The sequence below is a fragment of the Nesoenas mayeri genome, assembly GCF_963082525.1.
Source record: "Nesoenas mayeri genome assembly, chromosome: 4".
Lineage (NCBI taxonomy): Eukaryota > Metazoa > Chordata > Aves > Columbiformes > Columbidae > Nesoenas > Nesoenas mayeri.
Window position 1 is genome coordinate 44,131,879 of NC_137540.1, and position 21,151 is coordinate 44,153,029.

At 37.6% G+C, this 21,151-nt stretch overlaps 1 protein-coding gene across 1 annotated transcript in view; it reads right to left on the minus strand.

Moving 5' to 3' along the window:
- Window positions 1-21,151, minus strand: part of SORBS2 (sorbin and SH3 domain containing 2) — a gene marked incomplete at both ends in the record, with an annotated part of 69,979 nt that overhangs the window by 5,959 nt on the left and 42,869 nt on the right. The window contains 6 exons of the mRNA XM_080343848.1: window positions 8,586-8,789; window positions 10,542-10,670; window positions 10,765-10,879; window positions 12,182-12,228; window positions 14,514-14,602; window positions 17,679-19,241. Coding sequence (XP_080199974.1) covers window positions 8,586-8,789; window positions 10,542-10,670; window positions 10,765-10,879; window positions 12,182-12,228; window positions 14,514-14,602; window positions 17,679-19,241 — 2,147 coding nt within the window. The remainder of the gene's footprint in view (window positions 1-8,585; window positions 8,790-10,541; window positions 10,671-10,764; window positions 10,880-12,181; window positions 12,229-14,513; window positions 14,603-17,678; window positions 19,242-21,151) is intronic.

Sequence of the window (21,151 nt, forward strand, 5' to 3'; positions counted from 1 at the left end):
AATCTGGGAAAACTATGGTAATCTGCTGTGTCTGAAGAGGGGGACCTTGGAGCTTACTCTCTATCCAAACACATTCTTCACTAGTACCCCAGCTGACATCAGGACGCTTTCTCCCAGTTTCCTTTCCCTAAGCTCTCATTCCCTCATACAGCGCACTGGCTGGAATGGGGGCTGTTGCCAGGTCTGGCTACCTGTGCTCAAGACACATCATGAAATGCTTCACCCTATGGGTAGCTCTTGGTGCTTAAGATTTCTAGTTGCCCACTACGTCTCAGTTCACTAAACTATCCTGTTTCCTGGGAAAAATTGTAGGGCCCAGTCCACAAAACATTAAAAAATGTGCACTCAAGTCAGTAGTCCCAGTCATCCACCTGATTCTCATGCATGATTGATATACACTTACATATAATAGTTCTGTATAGTCCTAACATGCAGATCAGGTGTACAATTCGTGATCTTGTCAGTTTGGAAATAAAGACATAAATGCACTAAATGTTGACCGATATAGTCCTCTCAATATATTGGTTACACACTATGCATTTGGAGTAACATGCAAAATTAAAGTAGGACCTTCCTCCCTTTTTTATGGATCTTATTCCCAGTTGGACTTCCATACAGATTTTGGGTTTTGGCATTTGTTGTTTTTGTTTTCATAATTTAGACCACCTTTCTGAGTGCAATTCATACAATCTCTAAACAATTTGACTCTCTGGCTAGGTAGAGTTGTTACAATTATGTTGCTGTATACTACAGATATGGAGGGAGAGGATAAAAGAGTATGACAGACTGCACTAACAGTGTTTGGATGAAGAGGACAGTATTGTGTGAACATAATATAGCAGCAACAGAACTTTTGGAAAAAAAAAGGAGATGGACTCAAAGACAAGAATTTAGCTTATATACAAGAGCCTGTATAAATGCAATGAAGTATAAATTTGTGACTCTTAGAAGCTGTTATTTTAATAAACTAGAAGTGCTTTGAAACAGAGGAGTAATTTAGGAAAAAACAGGCTAAATATAAAGAACTTTGGTCTCTTACATCTTGTAGCACTGGAAATACGATGTAGTGCTGCAGAGATACAATACACTAATGGACTTATACAGTAAGTTTTGGCACATAGACACCTGTTGGCTTTACTCAGACATAGCACAGAAGCACAACAGGAAGAAAACACGGCATACTGATAGTGTGGAGACACCTGGGCAAAGCAAAATACTGTAAGACTGGACACTGAGCACTTTTTCTATGCAAATGCTGTTATTACACACTGGGCATCCAGTATCATACCCTGTGTGAATAGCTGTGACCTCTGACAGGTGAGCTGCAGGATCTCTTAGTCATCACGGGGCTACGAGGAGGTTTACCCATAATAAATATCTCTCTCCTTAAATTAGCCTAGAAAAACCACAAAACCTGTGTCAAGTGAGAGTTTAAGAATGAAGCATCAGGGGATTTTTGTTGCTTCATTCATACATGCAAACTGGACATGCCTTTCTTGATAACAAAAAGCAAGTGTGTTACAGGTGCAAACAATGGTACTATTAGTATATGGTATTTTCATCGCAGTCACTGTATCTTTTTTTCCAAGGGTTTGCTGCTCTGGCACATGCTCTTACACATTACAGATCAAAAATTAATCATGCACAGGGTTTGCAGTTGGAGTAAGAACAGTTATTGCAAGTGTACCCACTGAAGAAGCTTAGTTAATCATAGAGAGAAGCTCAACAGCATAGAGCAGAAATATAATACTATCTTAGAAATACCAATGACAAATGTTGTAATTCCTTGCTAGTAAACAGAACATGGACCTTAAAGCTGCATTTAGAAAGCAAGTAAATACTTGATGGAAAGTACTTCAAGAAAAAAACCCTCATTTTGTTATTATCAGTATCAATCAGGTAAGTATTTGACTGAATTCAGCTCCTAAGGGGGGTGTGCAGCAAATGTGAATTCTCAGGGTCGGGGTGAGTCGGGGGAATGCAAGAGGAGTAGAAGGCTGACACTAGAAACATTTTCTTTGGTATTTGTGACTGTTTGCCAGTAAAATGTGGCAAGACAGAAGAACAGTCTCCTCTTAGGAGCTGAGAGGGTGAATAACAAAAAAAAAGTATATCAAGGGAGGCCCAGGAGGCAGGAAAACATCAACATTTCTCCTTGGGGAGTGTCTTCAGAGTTCTTTGGAGAACACATTCCTCTCACCAATGTGGAGCAAAATGACACTTCCAGCCCATAGCTCCTGTAGTCTAATGCCCAAATCCCTGGTCATGCTTTAGATTTGAGCCACGTTCCAAAAATATATATATACACATACATATGTATGTATGTATCTTTACATCAACAAAAATTACCAAGGTATCAGTATACAGTTTCAAGAACTCTCTGAAGAACATCCCTTCACTTGTGATATTTGAGTCTTGGAAATGTCTCATGTTCTTTCTGCTGTAGCAGTTGAGAGAAGACTTTAATAATGGACAGCAGGCACAAACAGAAGCAGGTGGGAACTGTCCTTCCTTCTCAAGCCCAGTCTCTAGACTAAGTAGCAAGAAATGATGACAGCCAAAACCTGGCTACACTTATTTCATTTTGGAAATATTGTGGAAAAAAAATCTGTTGTCCATAGGAGTGTGTCCAATAATTTCAACTATTTTCAAATAAGTAAGTCTATACCAATTAAGTTTATAAAGGAATCCATTCCCTAGACAGATTTGAAATGGTTTGAAAATAAAAATTAAGAGCTAGAATTCTGTACCAACCCTCAGACCTCTAGTTCTTGTCAGTACTCAGGCTTTTGTGCCTGCAAGATGGATCATCTCCCGGGCTTACTCAGTGTCTTGTTTCCTGCCATGCCCAATGGAGAGCAGTGCCCTCTCTGGGAGGGTCCCAGGAGAAGATTTGTTCGCTCTCAAAACAGATATTCCCTATAGTTATTTTCGGCTGGGATTAACATGCCTTGCTCAAAAAAAAAAACCAGGAGTAACAGGGTCACCTAAAATGAATTTCAGTGTAGATGAGGAAATTTCCTGAATTTTGTTAAGCTAAGCAAAAAGTACCCATCAAAAGCATCACACAACTGACAAATTATTAAAAGTTGCACAAACAAATGCAATACTATGTTTCAACTCTTCTTTGAGGTGAAACATACCTAAGCCCATGGCAGATTCATGCCCTCGAAAGAACCTGATGTCTCTTCCCTACTTCAGTAAAAAACCCAATAGAGCTGGTGGACCTTAAGATTTCTGCAAGCCCTTTATGTCTGGGTTTTCTATGAACAAACACTGTAAGATGTAGCAGACTTTTTTTTTTTTTTAAATTTTTTTTTTTTTTTTTTTTCTACAGATGTAATTATCTCTTTTTCTAGTACAGCTTCTCTAACTTTTTACATGACTTTTTCTCCTTTTCATAAGCAAAGGGGCTCTCTGGATGACAGCACTAGAAACTGACTCTGGGTCTAAGCTGCACTGGAAATTGACTTTGTTTGTCTAGAGCGATCGGCTTCCCAGGTTTCATTTTTCTGCCACAGAGCTGCAGTGCTGACACAAAGTGTAGTCTTGAAGAGGGAATAATCTTTGTCTAGTCCTTGGCTAACAGAACTGGTATTTAGAAAATGAATTCTGCAGTGGCGCTTTTTTGACTCTTCACCCAGGCTTTCGATTGAAATTGCAAACACTTTAAAACTACAAATGTTGCTTAGTTTCTGTGTACTTGAATATGGCTCTGTTTTTTTCAATTAAGTAAGAGTTACTGATGTCCTGGTATGGACTTGAAATTGAATGCTTTCTGCTTTCCCGTCGCTGGTATCTCCTTAAGCTATTTAATTGTATCATAACAGTTATAGTTTTACCTTGTATTTCAGTTGAAGAAGGCCTATCTTAATACTCCATGTGCTATGTTATTTAATATTAGTAAAGGAAACAATACCTCTGAAAAGATCAAACTCAGTGTTAGCCTTGCAGTTATTTAATAGACATGAAGAGTTGCAACAATCCATACTCAAAGGGTGCAGTTACCTTTACCTTTGGTGAGCATTTCTCCTGCTGATTTGAGGGTTTAGAAAGGAGAGGAGGTGAGAGGGCAGCAGTAGCCGGGCTTGTTATAGGAACAGAGTGAAAAGCTGATGCCTTGGCAGAGTGAAATGGATGGTTACAAGAAAGGTGGAAGGTAGGATCAGTGTCTCCTGATGTCCCCACAGAAAGTAGAGCTGGCTTAATTGTTTAAGAAAAATGAGAATTGTGCTATTAAACCAGCTGCGAAGGACATAAAATGTGCAATACAGAGTCATGTAACTAACCTGAACAGTCAGAAATGCGATGCTAATTTTATAATTAGTCAGTCTACTATTCTGGAAGAAAATCCTTCCCTCAGAAATCAAAACAAGTCACTATTTGTGGCAGTCGATTTAATATCTATTATGGTTTTCTCCTGTATTTTTCAGCTGAAATAGGGGCAGAGGCAGCCTGCAAAATCTTTTCAAGTAACCGTTTTACATTTGGCATAAAACATGTTGTCCTAAGTATCTGATTTACATTTTTGCATATGCCAGCCAAAACAACTTTTTGAACAGTGCTGGACAGAAAAGATCTGTTCTAAAACTTTGCCTAGAAACCACACAATCTGTGTAGTGATATTGTGGAATTTAATGGCTAGCACACATTTACGATAGTTCAGTGTTGCACTGTCCCAAAGAGGAACTGGGGAGGGATTCAGGGGGAAATAACTGCCAAACAAAATCTGATCTGTTATTCTCAGTCACATTCTTGTAACAGAGTGGACTATAAATATATGAGCTGGTGAAGTGACACATGTGAGGTACAAACGGCGGAGTCTCTGCAGGAGGCATGTCCCTCCTGTGGAAGGCTGCTGATATTTTTGCTTGCTGGGCCCTCAGGCTCTAAAGGGGTGATATGAATGGGCCAGTGAGGAAAATGGTTCACTGGCTTTCTGCATCAGCAGCTCAATGGTAGCTAACATGGACAGAATGGAAAGGACTGCCAGAACTTATACACCAGAGCACTTACAGTGGTGTATACACCTGCTGACGAGAAAGGACTGTCCCCTAACACTGACAATTTTTAGCCAATGCAATAGTATGAAAATGTGCCTGTGCACAATACAAATATATAAATGCAAGAAAAGGCAGGGAGTAATTATAGCGAGTAAGCTATCTGAATGCAAAAGCCAGGTTTCTTAGAAATTTAAATACCTTATCAATATTCAGTGAAGTGTATCCTTCATAACATACCATGGAGTCTCCTCCACTTGCTATTGGGAATTCTAAATTGTCATTTCCCAGATCCTCCTCTATATAGAGTCTTGGCAGTTCTTCTGTTGTCTCTTGTGTTTCTCTGTAGAAATCTGATTCTTGAGGCTTTGACTCATCCCCTATCTGAACTGCCAGATCTGCAGTACAGATTTCCTCTTCGTTTTCAGCAGTTGCAGCTAGCACTCTGGAGACAGAGCCACCTTCATGTGGCAAAGGGATGTTACAGATAGCACCAACATGTTCACCCTTTCTCGTAGTATCTGACAAGCCTCTAGGTACTTCAATAACTGAAGAGTCAAGTATACCTCTCAAGTCTTCATCTTTTCCTGGTTTGGTATTTTTGCAGGTATGCTTATATGCTATGTCATGAGATGAGCTGTCTGAAGGTGAGGCAGAGGTGGATTCAAGAAAGGGCAGAGGAAGAGCTGCAGGAGAGCTGAGAGAGACCTCTGTATTTGGAATAAAGTGATCATCTTTAAGTCGGTGAATGCTATTACCTGGGGACACTGCTACAGATTGCGATGTTGTTAATGCCAAAGAAGTGAGTTCTTCTAAGTCACAAAGAAAACTGTCAGGAAGTGGTGGAGGAGGTAAGGTGCACAGACTTGAAGGTGAAAACCCAACAGTCCTTGAATACCAGTCACTTGTGGCAGCCTGGAGAATCTTTTGATCAATGTATGAGCAAGAAGAGGAAAAGTGTCTGGCAAGTGGGGACAGTGCTTGGGAAGGCAACTTCAAAAATAAGAAAAACATGGGAATTTAAATAAATAAGCATGACAGAGAACTAAGATATGAGTAGACTGGAAAAGAAAAATGTCTGTGCCACCATCTGGATTATAGGGTATCATTTCAGTGAGCACGTGTGTCTGAAATCCTTATGAGATGAATCAGAACAGCAGGAAAGACATTTGAAAAATGAAACTGTATCAGCTTCTGGCTTGGGGCTTAAATGTCAAACATTAAGACAGATCTGAATCATTACATTCATGAAGGCGACCTGCATTTGATCTGCTAAGGTTATTAATATGTTACTTATGTCGCTCTGTGAGCGAGCCTGTCACAGGTTATTAAATCATACAATTAATATTAATGTAATTTTCCCTGGACCATTACTGTCATTTTGAGAATGGTATTTTCAGAAGTACACTTCAGGTGTCATTAAGTATTTCTTTTAAACTGTAACAACTGAGGTGATTTCTAATTATCCAAATGCTACTACTTCTACATTCTCTTAGTACTTCTGCATACATGCTTAAGAAACATCTTTAACACACTGCATACTTTTATTAAGGCATGAGCAGCCACAGAATGCATTTTTCTTCAAAAGTAATCCTATTAGTTCAGAATGACAAACATTTTTGAAAGGTAAATTCAGTTCTACATGAACGTAGGCAGTCAACAATGCTTTTAAAACAGTGACAGCAAAGTACACAGCAGTATATTTTGAGTACCATTACATAATATTGATTGAAGTATCCTTCTGGTAAAAGAAATGTCCTTTTGTAAGAATGAGAGACTGGCGAGTCATACGTACACAGCATCAGTAGATATCCATTGCTTCAGTAAATACTGAAAATGCATTTTTGTTACTATTCTTCAAAATTAAAATTGAATGAAAAATGTTTTGATCTCACAATTAGAATTATCCAGAACATCTCTCTAAGTTATATGGACTACTTTAGACTTTAAGTATTACCCTAGAATAGGAAATTGATTTCCAAAGGCTACATTAATGTCACAGAATAGGAAGGTTAATTTACTTACCTTCTGCTTGAGTTTTCTTGAGGCAAATAGCTTTATTTTATAGTTAGACAAACCTTTGTTATAGAGTCTTCTGTACCAAAGCAAATAGCCTATAGATTGATACACTGCAGTCTGCTAAAAAAGAGCTAGGCTGTCACAAGCAATACTCAATCTCTTTCCCTCCTATTATCTCTTGAACAAGGGCCTCTAACTGGTGGTTTTAAGGTCAATAATTCTGCTGAGGAGATGCTCCAATTTTTAGTATCCTGTGGCCACAGGGTGTGCTAGAGCTACAGATACAGATGGTCTAGGCCAAGTTAAGGAAAGCAAAGTTTGCTCCCGACTTGTATTGTTTATTTGTATTGCCAACAGGTCAGATAAGTTTAGCACAATTGCTCTAGCAAAAGGGAGTGATAGGGGCTAAAACCCCCAAAGGAACAGGAAAAGTGATATCAGTAATTGTGGTGAACTCCAGGATACATTCAGCCCTGCTGAAGTCCTTCTAGGTAGTCAGGAACAAGATGTCTTCTTACATGGTATTGCCATCTCTGAAAACTGTTGAATTAAGAACTGTGATGGCTGTTTAAAACTGACTTACACTAGGACAAGGTGATTGCAAAAGTTTCCTATGTTACAAAGAAGGCTTCTTCCCCTTTCTTCCCCTACAGTTAAAAATAGTGGCAGGACAGTTTTGTTACCTGAATGTAAATGCTCTGAAGTGTCACCTATGCTCAAGAATCACCAGCTTAAGCTGCAGGATGCCTTAGGGAGAAGTCTGCTCCATAGAAAAAGAGGAGAGAGGCATCTCCACACAGAGGTAGCTCTGTAATATGGAGCACCTAAGTTGCCTCATACTCTTGGCTTCAGGAACCTCTGGATTCCTGTGACAATAAGGGGACCCAGCTTATAAATACCTCAGTCTGCAGCTACAGAATTTGATGCCACTTCAATTCAACAATTTTGTTGGAACAGAAGAGAGAGGAGCTAGTTCTCTGTTGTGACACATTCTGGAAAACCAGACAAGACCTGTTCTAGCAATTGTTCCAAAACAGCTGATATTATTTAGTCTTATGCAATATATTCAGATGCCACTGTTGTCTATAAATGACATCTTTTGGTAGCTGTCCCCAAAGCTGCAAATAAATGTGGAACTTATCTCGAAGTTGAAGCATCTAAAGGAGTATCAATGTGCAAGTATATTAAAGTAGAAAAGGCAGAAAGACAACTGAAAAAAATAGAGATTAATAGCAGGATAAGTAGTTTATAATCACACACAAAACCCACTGCTGAAGAGATAAACAAAGGTAAAGAGGAAGATTTAGAAAAGTGTCCATCTTGAGCGTTCAAAATCATCAATAATACACTAATGCTAATGAAGAAAAGAGCAAAAATCCTGGCACAATGTAGGATACACACTTGGCTATTAAAATATTTCAATAACAAGTTAGTAATGCAATTCTACCTATGCAGGAAAGAAAATGTAGTGTACTTAATGCATAAATTATGTATCATGTTACAAAAAAATTACAAGCCTTTCTAAACCCACTCTAGGGGTGATAGAAAAGATAAAAATATCCTTACCTTAGTTGAACTTAAATGGTGTATTCTGTCACTAGAATAGCTTTGGGGTATCGGAGGATCAGGGTAGTCATCAACACTTTTTGATGCATTCTTTTTGATGACTTCTACATAGGAAACAGGGAAGATGCCTTGTCTGTTGGTTCCTGGTATTTTACCTTCATACCAGTTTTGATCAACTCTCTTAAGAAGAATTACTCTGTCTCCCTGAAATGCATTATGAAAATGAGTTATCAGCAGATACATTGTAAGTTATTTTTAATAGCAGATATTATTTTAATACATAGTATTATTTTCCCTGGAGGACTGTTTCCCATCAATCTTGACAACCGTCTTCATTTTCACTCCTTTATAGTAACCACATATAGCCATGCATACAACTACCATTCCAGCAAAACCAGGGCTAGTAATGGACCGCAAATGCTATTCTTTTATCAGAGGGAAATCTAATGTAGTCTCCTTCTCTTTGCTGGGGGACTAACATTTAGATTTTTCTTTGGAACATAAACTATTTCAATCATTGGCCAAACTACCAGCTAATGCCCAAACTTGTAATATGCAATGATGACTGCTAGGCCCATTTTTCCTTAAAAATAATAAAAGTTAACCATTGAAATCCATGTGAGTGCTTTGTTATCAGTAAAACTGGAACACATAGGGGTAGAAAGTTGAAAAATGAGTTCGTGGGAAAGATGAGAGAAAGAAATGCATTTCCTGTGTAAAAAAGATGAGGCAGTTGCTGTTTTTACAGAATTTAGCAACTGAAATGGAAAATATCAGCTTTCTATTAAACTCTTCTCTGTAGTGAAACTTCATTATCTACCACTTCCTTTGTTTTACATGATGTGTTTTTTACAACAAATCCTTCCTTATTAGTTTTGTGTTCTCTTGGGTTTCTATAATTTTGTTTCTGCAGTTGATTTGTGGAGCACCCTAAAATTATCTTTAGTGGGATAGAACAATAGAAAACCAGTGCAAGTTAACTTCTAAAATCCAACCAAAATTTGGCTGTCAAGATTACGACCACCACAATAAGAACAAAAGAGAATTTTAAGAAGCAATAAATCATCAAACTACCTCCAGTCTCTAGTTCTCTAAGTTCCTATTCTTGATATTTTTTAGACTTTTTTGACATTTACCAATGTCAAATGAGTGGAAAAACACCCATTATCTTCAGCAATGCTGGATTAGGCTCTAGGTCAGCATCAAGAAATGGTATCCTCACTCTTACTTCAGAGGAAAAACAAATGACTGGGTAACTTCTCTGAACTCTAATTCTTAAAAAAAAAAAAAAAAAGTCAGAACTTTCCAGTGGATAAAAGTTCTATCCGACTCACAACTAAGTATATAATATGTGCAATAATAAAGTTTCTCTGCATAGGTAATATTCCAGTGTGTTTCGAACCTCAGAAATTAAACACTCGTTTTGCTCATGTGTAATAAAGTACAACCACAAGGATGTACATACAAAAAGAAAAGACAATGTTCTAAAAAGCAGACTGTTATTAAAGGAAATATTTGTAAGGACTGGTACAGTCACAAAAATATCTCTGAGCCTTTTTTCTATATTTTCTATTTTCTGTATTTTTCTATTTCTTCTATATTAAAGACTTAAACACGATAACTGTGACAACAAGAAATATTAATAATTATTAAAAAAAGGAATGGATAATTGCAGTGAAAACTAAAAATTTAGGTGGGCGGTTAGTAGATGTTTGCATATGCCAGTCTCTCACAACCCACTTTACATGTACAACATTTTTAAACTATTTGCAGTTAGCTGTGAAAGACTGTGCAAGCCAATAAGATATTATATGTTAGTAGCTTTCTACCACTACATTCTTTTGTGCATAGCAAATATTGAAGTACAAAGTACAGTACAGTGTTTACCTATATATTAATTCTATGTAGCAGTAGACACTATAATGGTATTTTGACAAAGGTAGTTTTAAACTGTACCTTTCTAAGCGATAACTCCACATTTGTGTCTGCACTGAAATTATATTTGGCAATAGCTTCTCCAATCTCTCCAATCTGTGCAGGGGGAGGTGGCCTGGCAGGCTGTGCTTTTTCTGGGGGAGAAAGTTTCTAAGAAAAAACAAACCAACCAGATTTTCATCATTCTCTTGCAATTTGTAGACCTATTACCCAAACTAATTCAAGGAATTAAAACAGAACAAACCTCGACATAGGAAATGGGGAATATTCCAACTCTTCCATGGTGCTCACCCTCATACCAGTTTTGATCAATTTTCCTGAGGATATAGACAGTATCTCCTTTCTTAAAGGACAGCTCTCTGTAACAAATTTATTTACATCAGATGTTTACAGCTTTACATTTAACTCCTCTGCTGGCATAGTTTCTGAGATCTTTACAGTTTGGAACTGAAACAGAATGTAGCAAGTAAACATTTGAAGAAAAAGTGTGACAGCTATGGTGCATTTACCAGTCGATTACACCATATAAAATGAAAGTATTCACATTTATAAACCTCAGGTACTATTTGTAAGTTATACAGGCCTGTTTTACACTGTGATTCCAAGGAGTATTGCTAGTTATTACCAGAGCACATAGTTTAGCATTTGCATGCAAGTATGACATCTTTGGGATCACCTGTTTAGGTGTGGTTTTTATGACAAGCATCTGAGGAGTATTTGGTGTTCTTCAGGAAATCAGTAGGGAAGATTACAGAATATATCCGACATATCTATGGCCTATTACTACCTTTTTGCAGCAGCACAGCTTGGCATGCTTCTGCTCTACACATTTTTCTCTAAAGACAGCTGTTCAGAAACATGAAAAACACAGGATTATGTTCTCAGAATTTCTGATACTCAGGGCCTGTGATACACATAATATTGGATACCAAAAAAGAGAATGATCCAATTTCTTATGAACATTTTCAGATCTTGCCCTGGGAGATCTCTTCTGTATCGTCCATTTGGTTTTTCAAGAGCTAATCTGCTGTTCTGATAATTCAAGTTGTGAGTTTTCTATCAGACACAGCTAATGTAATTCTAGTGTCAATGTTTGGCCATATCTAAATATAATTTAAATGCACAGGATCATCTGAACATCAGCAGGAATGAAATACAGGCACTCTACTTCGACGCTCTCAGTGATTCATAATTTTGTTTTTCTTATGAACCACTGTGGTTTGTCTTGGTATGGGACATGACACATCCTGCAGGGAGCCTGTGTATGTTAAGACAGACAGGAAGATGGTGAAGCATTATACAGAATTTTGATAAGCACACTCTATATGACAGTATTTTAAGCGCCGTATCTTGTGTAACCTAAACACAATTTACAATAAATGAAGAGCATCCAGTGGGTGACCCTCAGGACCCATGCTCAAAAAGGCTCAAGATGCCCAGCCATTCATGTGTTCGAATACAATGGAGAATACTTTAAGACATTTTTAATACAAAATAACTTCTCACACAGTTAGCTAATGCAGAGACTACAGTGATGACAAGCAGGGTCCTCTGCTTCCATGGCATTTGCTACTGAAACTGGCAGCAGTTAGCTGCCACAAGTGCTAGAAAGAGTTTTCTTGAATTATGAATTCTTAAATGAACAAAAGTCCAGTACTTACTTAGAAGTCTGAGCTTTAAAGTCATATACAGCTCTAGCTGGTAGTTTCTGAAAAGCAGGCAAAATGATTAATACATTCAGGTAGTATTACTATATGGTAAACATGTTTCAGCTTTTAAAAAGGTGACCAAGATCCAAAAAACAAAAGGACACGTGCCTTACACTGGTTCCTGCAGGAACAGGCAATTAAATACACAGCTTCCTTTTTTTTAAGGCAGTTAGGTGTTTGGGACTTAAGCTTTTAAAAATAGAAATAGCAGCTAAATTTTAATATAGTTTGCTTTGCAACTTTATGTTTAAGAGAGGTACAAAAGTAAAAAAAGGTTAACTAAATGCCAACGTGACTTGTAGGCAACTAGATCTCTAGGTACAATAGAAATTTGCATGGTTCATGTTCTCCAATGCTTTAGATGCCTCTGCTGTTAAACTTGTTATCTTTAGGCTAATTTCAACTGTAAATACTCCATCATGTTTTTATATATATATGTATAAAAAGGAAAAGTTACTCTGACAGCTGGAAAAGATAGGGAATATTTTCAATTGCTCTAACCACATCCATACTTCTAAGAAAGCATGAGAAACACAGGACTGGAAGTGATCTCCTGAGTCATCTGTGCAGCTCTCGTTATCACAGGCAATCACATCACATGATTCCTCTGATTTATTTATCTATCCAGTTCTATCACCACGTATCTGTAAGCTCAATATTGTTTCAAAAATAAAACTGTAAACCATCTCTATGTCTCCTTACCTGTGTGGTTGACACCTATACTTTCACTGTTTTCAAAGCTGTGCTGAAAACATGAACTGTGATCTGACCCAAGAGCCTCACTCGCGTAGTGGCTGCCTCTGATGGACAACCAGCACTAGAGACTTCAGAGGAAGGTGCAAGAAGCGATTAGCAGTATTATGTGAGGATATTTGGAAAAGTGATTTAGTCTTTCTCTGCAAGTACTTGCAGAGATGAGATTGCTAAATTTTTAAAAATTTCTCTCTGGGAAATATTGGTGACTAGAACAAGCTGATTGCCCTGTTTCTGAGAGATACTATTTGTAATGATGTAAGTGTGCACATCTTTTTATAGAAGAATAAAAAGTGACACTTGTAAGTTTTGCGTTTTCCCCATCTAACTGGCCAGATGTTCTCGACTGGGTTCTCTCCCTTCTTATCATCTAAAAGCTGGCACATCTAGCATCCCTAGAACTTTGTCTTTGCTTGAATGGCTTGTAGTGTTTTACATGTTTTCAATTTGAATGATGACTTTCAATGTCACAGAATTCTTTAAAAGCAACATACGCTCTGGCTCCTGGAACTTTTTTAACCTTAACTTTGTAATGTTTTTTTTTTGAAAATCAGACTCTTAATTGAATTGCAGCAATATAACCATGTCAGTGGGGTATAAGTGGATCTGAATTCAGATCCTGTAACCAGTTCTAACCTGTACCATCATTTAACAAGGTTAAATGATGCCAATGGCAAAAACTTAAATATTAGCAGTTAAAATACAGTACTCTCTTATGCTGCCTTTATTTTGTGCAATATTTTAACAAAAATCAATGGAAAATGTTAACAATCTGTGTTTTGTGGATGTTGGCTAATATGAATGTATTGACTTTATGATTGAATAAAATCAATGAAGCCTGTTTGGAAAGCATTTATAGTTCTAGATATAGAAATATTCTTAAGACACTGAATTATATAGTCATTTTTTTGGTGTATTCTTTTTATTGATATTTTGTGTTACTTTAAATGCTGTATGCCTGCTTCCATTTCCTCTTCCAAAACATTAATATAAGCAAATCATTATACAATTACAATCACCAGCTATTACAAAAATTAGGCATTGCTCGTGGGATAAGTGGTTTTGTCTAATACAATAACAGCAGCATTTTTGCTTTTTCTAAACAAAAATAATAGTAAAATACAGTTATTCTTTGCATCTGTTTTGAAACTACTGAGGAGGCTTCTCTGTGTAACCCTCTGGTTCTCAGCAGAGCCTTTCCCCAGTCACATCTGCTATTCTTCCCTGTCCCAAATACCCACTCTGGTCAACTTTGACAGAGCCTATTAATGGCTGGTAAATTTATGCTCATATCTATTTAATCGTAGCTACGAGCAGCAACTTATCTTACAAAGCTTGATATTATTTTACTTCATTGAAGTACCAATCTCTTTAATGAAAAAAGAGGGATGCTATGCCATCTGATGATTTGGTAAGTAACTGTTCTTTTGGGCTATCATGACAGTGTCTTAAACTCAACACATATCTTGTCTCAGATATATTAACAATTTCCACATGGATATTGCTGCATTATTTATTGTTGTTTCACTACCTCTTTATCTGTAGTTCCTCTTCTCTCCCTTGGAGTACTTCGTCCCACATCAGTGAAAGCAGAAGAATAGCTTCCAGGAGACTCCTGGTCTACTGAAAACAGAAATCATGTGAAACTATGGTAAATTAAACAAAACCATTCAAACCTGAGATGCTGCTTGGTTTCATTTAGGGGGGTGAAGAACTTTTGAAATCTATTATTTTACTTTTAATAGAAAGAAAAGCACATGGTATGATGTGTAAAGTGCACCTCGGGAAAAAAAAAAAAGGTACTGACTCTCAAGCAAAGGCAAAGGCTGCCCTCTGATCCACAGCAGAGAATGTATGACAGAGGACTGAGAGAGGAAAATGCTGCCTCGCTGTACACAGGGATGCAGCCCTGCTGGACCAAATGGAACACATGAGAGCCACAGCAGGACTTCATCAGGTTGCAAGAAACTGTTTTGGAATGCCAACAATATAAACACATAATTTCATGCACAAAACATGATGAAAGCATGCTTCAATGAGAAAATAGAGAAGAAAAATTGGTTTCTTCTAAGTAATCTGTGTTTCTACTTTGCCAAGGGCAAGTGTTAGGTAGCACACGGGTATTTAAAAGGATGTTATTTCATTATAACAACTATCTTCTAAGAGATGGAGTACAAATCATTACTCACCAATCTATGTGGCAGATTTTTTCCAAAGCACAGTTTATTTAATGTTTATTTTGGGATTGTACAGTATAGGATGGTGAATACATCTTTTCATGTTTTAATAGAAATAAAATCAAAATCTTACACTCTTGATAGCTCTGCAGGTTGCCAATGCGAAGTGAAAATATAACAGAATTATTTCAAATCAGAGAGTGAAATGAACTGCCTCTTGACTTCTGAGATTTACTATTTTAGTCTCCTGCTGCTGTAGTGACAACTGCTAGTGGAGACATGTGACTGAAGTTTGTCTTCCTTTGACATCAGTCACACAATCTGTTCCTACAAACCCCATACATTTCGAAAGAAGTACAAGTGGAAAAAAAAAAAACCGAAAGCATCTCATCCCTTATGTTGGGGTCTTGCAGAAGAAAAATGTAGATGGTCTCCAGTAGGCTGTTGGCTAAGTCACAAAAACTTGAGGTTATTGATAAATATAGGGGAGGCAAAAAATGAGATAATCATATTATTTATGTCTTTAGTTGCAAGCATGTCATCACCAACAAATATATCACAGTCCCAGTTCTGGACAGCTTTCTTGATATGGCATATGTCTGTGAATGAGGATCTATACTCACTGCATAGACATAAATATATAATGCCTCCAAACACGTCTATTATTCTTTTTCTTTAAACTCAGTCAGAAATAGGAGGATGTGGGAGGGAAAGAGGGAAAATGCAGAAGCTTTAGGAAGAACAATTTCCTTTATTTCCATACAGCTCCTTATGCAGGCAATATTAATAGTTTTCAGTGTTCTTTTGCTATGATTTTGGGGGGGTCTCTCTGCGGATGGTGGCTGTAAGAGACACACACAGATCCAACAAAACATGAAACTTCATTAGAAGTAGAGCTCAGACATGACTGGTGCTGCTGGAAATCAGTGGAATATTCTGCTGTACTCATTCTCCACGCTACTTTAGGGACATCAGTGTTGACAGAGTGTACCACTTTCCTCCTGCCAGGCCCATTCGGAGCTGCAGAAGCTATTAGGGATCCACATTGACTCTTCACTTTGGATTTCCTTATTTTCAGGGACTGGAAAATTCTCATTTAGCAACTGTGATTCGTGAACAGCACAATCCCCAACAACTTCAGTCTCATCATGTAGTACTGCCTGCCAGGGTTAGTCATGATCAGGCCTCAAGTATGACTAATTCAATCCTGGAATGCTGTTTATAGCTGTGTTTTACCAAATTACCTTTTCTCAGTATGTCTATTTTAACTAATTAAGAAGAGACGGTAACAGCTTCAATTCTGATTTCTCTTGAAATACATATTTACTAGCGTGGTACTTGGAAAAGTTACAGAAAAAAAAGTGAGATTAAAGATAAGATAGGTTTGATCAAATATTGCATAACTGATATATTAAGGACATTGTCTCTTACATCCATTTGTGATTTCAAGAATAGCTTTGTAATGCCATTAACTTCTCAAAGATGCTCTGTCACAGATGACTGTATGTCTTAGAAGCACAATTCTCTAACACAGAAATGTTACCATTTAAAAAGAGAAATAAATTACAGACTTGCCAAAGACATTGATCTAAATCATCTGAGAATACACCTTTGTGCACTCCTGCTATGAATTTAGTTTGCTTCGTTTAATATTGCAAGGTTAAACTTTAAAAACATTTGAAGCTCAAGGAATTGTTTTGAGAAAAAGAGAAGCAGAGCAATGAACAACTCAAAGTAGTAACTTGAAAACCAGATCACTGACAAGACAGACTTTTTAAAAAGTTATACTCACCCTGACAATTTCATTCAAGTTTTGATTATTGAGAATTTCCCTTCAAAGAGGATATGAAATTTCTCAAAACTTCATAGATATATGAAAATTCTATGAGAAGAACTAGTTTTGCTGCCACAGAAATTGGAAATTGTATTGTTTGAACAGTGGAGATGGAAACTTCCTAAAATGATTTAGGGTCTATTCACAAAAAACTAAAGCAGCGAATTAGTGCATTTTCGTAAGAAAACAGAATCAACTTCCTATGATACTGGCAGAATTACCAGCATTTTTATCACTCACATGTAACAAAACTATACAGTACAGCATGTTTTAGATGCGGATTTTTTATTAATAAAGTTTTCTGTTTGAGAGATGCTTTCTGTCATAGTGCATGAATTATGATGCATGTTATGATGCATGCAGTCACTTTCTGTAAGGTCTTTTTCTCAAGGAAAAAAACCCCATTGCTTCATTTAATAACACCATTGTAATTTATATTACTAACAATCTATTATATGAAATACACTCTTATTCCAGTTGTCAACATTACTGTATTTTGTGAATAGACAGCAAATTCATCTATCCTCATCACCTATGTAAAAAATGACATCCTTCATTAGGAATTTTGTGGGATGAAAGCTTCTTACAGACGACACAAATGAAAATGGAATGAGAAAGGGTGGGAAATACAGGGAGTAAGGTTGGAGAAGTAAACCACAAGGATAGAGGAAGAAAGTTAATCCACCTTGGAAACACAGTGCACTATCGTTGTTGTTAGTTGCGTCCAGGTCTGGAAAAGAGGCACTAAGAGGTAATCTTCCACAATCATTCTGGTACAGTGGGCAATGGATAGCACCATCTTGAGGCAGTGGGTTAAAAGGCTGGTGCATGGGACTCTTTTTCAGAGCTTTAAGAGATGAATTCCTTTCTGGAATGTCTGGAAGCAGCTCAGTAATAAGTCTGTGTAATATACTGTTATCGGGCAAGCTTCCCCTTCTTTTCTCAGCTTTAATTTGGTCACAGATGTCTTTAAGTGCAGAATCTAGTGCTTCAAATACAGACGACTTGCATTTTTTCTTTTCAGTTTGTTTTTTAGGAGCTGCACTTTTTTTCCTCCGGAAAGGCACTGGACTGACTAGGAACGCTATCTTAGAGAGGCCAGACTCTGCTTCCTGTCTCCTTGGATCTTCAGTGCTTTCTTGTTTAGCCCTTTCATGCTTTAGCATGGTGGTGAAGCGGGTATAGGATGCTGGGCATCGCCCTTTGCAGGAGCTGATGAGATGCCTGTGGTGGTGGTGGTGGTGGTGATGGTGATGGCCTGATCCATAAAAGCTTTCAGAGGATGTGAAGGAAAAGTGGTCAAAGTCACTTTCACTACAAAAGGATGAACCTTCTATCTGGATGAAGTCACTGACATCAGAAACCACTCCATCTTGATCACTGTCTGAGAAATCCATATGCGATCGTTGTGGCTCATCGCTGGTCACTTCAATATGAATTGGCACCAGGGTTTTAGACTTGTAGCTTCGTTGTACCTGAGAGGGATGTCTGACTTGATTTTCTTCTTCCAGCAAGGATTCTATAGAAAATCGCCTCTTTGGACATAAGCCATTTTTAGGAGGCTCTAGCGTAACAGCTGACAACATTTCATCACCTAGGTTCGGCATGGATTTTGACTTCTGAATTAATTTTTCAAATTCAGATATTCTGGTTGGCACCATGTCTCTGGGCACCTCTTCAGTAGAAGACTCTCTCCAGCCTTGAAGAATACCTTTGTGTTGTTCTTTTTCATACTGCAGTATTCTGGACTTCACAGAACAAATCACCTCAGAATTCATCAAGTCCTTGCGATTGATGCGGTGCATCTTTTTGTACATTTTTAGGAAACCTGGGGCATCATGTGCAGACCTGTGACGGACTCTTGACCTACCACTACCACGGCCCTCGGGAACGTAGGGAGAGGCCCAGTTCATTGAACAAACTTCTTTGGAGTCCTCCTCACACAAGAGAGAGCCCATGCTTTCAGACTTGGCCTGTGCATCGGGAAAGCTATCCCGATCATCTGTTAAAAGATCATCACAGCTACGGGATTTTATCTTTGGAGAAGCAGTTTCTTCCGTGCTGCTCCAGACTTCTGCATTTTGACGACTCATTTGCCAGCCATTCTTGTAGCTGATTGCTCTTCTTGAATCATTTGGAACAGCTAAATGCTGTCTGTAAGTGCTACAGTATTCTAATTCATTTGAGGTGTTGTGGTTGTGCACTGAATAACTTAAAAGGGATGGATATACTTTGCTAATATCCCCACCTTTATAATCCATAGAGCAGCATGGTAAAAAAGAGACATTGCCAGAAATTAAAAGATTCAGAAAGTTGGAATTAATATCAGTATCAGAAAGAGTAGAAAAGAGACAGCAATTAATGCACCAATTATTATAGTTTAGGTCAGTACACAGGTTGCTACAGCCTGGGGCAGCAGAGCTAATAATTATGTTATTTTCCAGCTCTAAAAAAGTACTCATAGTAATTTGAACATCAGCAATAATTCCATATGAATTATGGAGCTGTTACTCCCTCTGCATGCCCTCTCCCTACCCAGGCCAAAGCAACATAAGAAAACAAGCATTAATACTGATTTTGAAGCAGGTCAACAGACAAGAAAAATCTGCAAAGGTTTTAAAGATGAAGCCAATCAACAAATCTAGACCTCAGTCAAATATTGACTTTTTCACCTGTGGATTCTGAAAGAAGTTGTTCAGAATTTTTGAGCTGGATAATGCTCAAAGTTCACAGCAACTGCATATTCTAAGATACTTAAGATAAAGATAATTCTTTTTAGAAGATCAAATGGGAAATTTATCGCAGTTTTTCATAGGTAGCCTGCTTGTTTCCTGTGTGATAGCACTGAAGGGAGCGGTGTTTTCTACAGCTTATGGAGAGAAAAAGAAGGTGGCTGAGGAGCTGCTATACGGGTGTAAAGGAAGATGTATCAGTTACTGAGCCTAGACAGCACATAGAAGAAACAATAGCCCTCAGATAAGCTTAACAAAGCCTGAGGTTTTAAGCAAGTTTTAAGACATTTTTAAGCATGTGCTTGATTTAGAAGTCCCTAGGAAACAAATTTGGAACTGGGGTCGCATACTCATGCTGAACTTTCAAAAAAAGGGCAACAGGTTCAAGACACATATTTCTAACAGCTCGATCTGCTCTCTAGAAGAACAAGTTGAATCTCAATCAGAAACTGAAACACTTGAGTTCAACATTGATGCTGATCGAACAGCTTATAATGTGCTGCTTCTTTAACAAAATTGTTGATTTGAAGAAAAAGTAATGTCATAGTAGGCTTCAAAATGCTGGGAGAGAAAGGAGTGACACAGTTAGGTCACCTTCCAAAAGTTAATTAGCTGTGGTAGATGTTCTTAAGGGAAGGATTTTCAAATATAGGAAGTGTTTAAGTCATAGTAAGTGCTCATTATCAGTGGTGTACTCAAAGGTAAACGCAGGTAAACGGAGTTTACCAACTTTTCACTGCCTGGCCTGGTACACCAAATGGCTGAGTTTATCCACATTTAAAATTAGTGCTGTAACACTGGGTATAAAATACATTTACTGTTCCATCACTTCGCTCTTCAATAATCCTCACTGCTTTTCTTTGTCTGGCACATTTTGTTGCAGCCTGGAAATTATGTTGTTTTCAGTGGGATTTGACTTTTATGAAGGTTTATACAGTTCCTAATGCAGCTATAGGCTGATTAGAAAGTGTGGCTACAAAATACAGCAATTAAATGAATAAAAATAACAGGAGACATACTGTATATGATACTGCTCTGTATGTCACTTCCAACATATGTTTTACTGGAAACCTTTTGTCTTGCTAAAAAAAAACCTACCCAAAACTCCAAACTCAAACCAACAACTGATTCAATTATCTATTTTCTGGAGAGACATGGAGAACAGTAACGGAACAGCGAGCTACTTGGAAAAAGAAGCTAGTTAGATTGTATATGCTATACTAAATACTTCAAGGATTTACAAAATCAAAAATCAGACTATGGATGTTTGCTTGATGAAATTAGGTCCTGATAACTGACAGTGTCTAAGACATCAGCTTTAGATTTGAAAGGTCTACTACTCTGGAAACACATCTTTAATCTTATATGCTATTCGTCTTGATTTAGTTTCTGTACATACTGAAACCAGTTTTAAAATCACAATAAT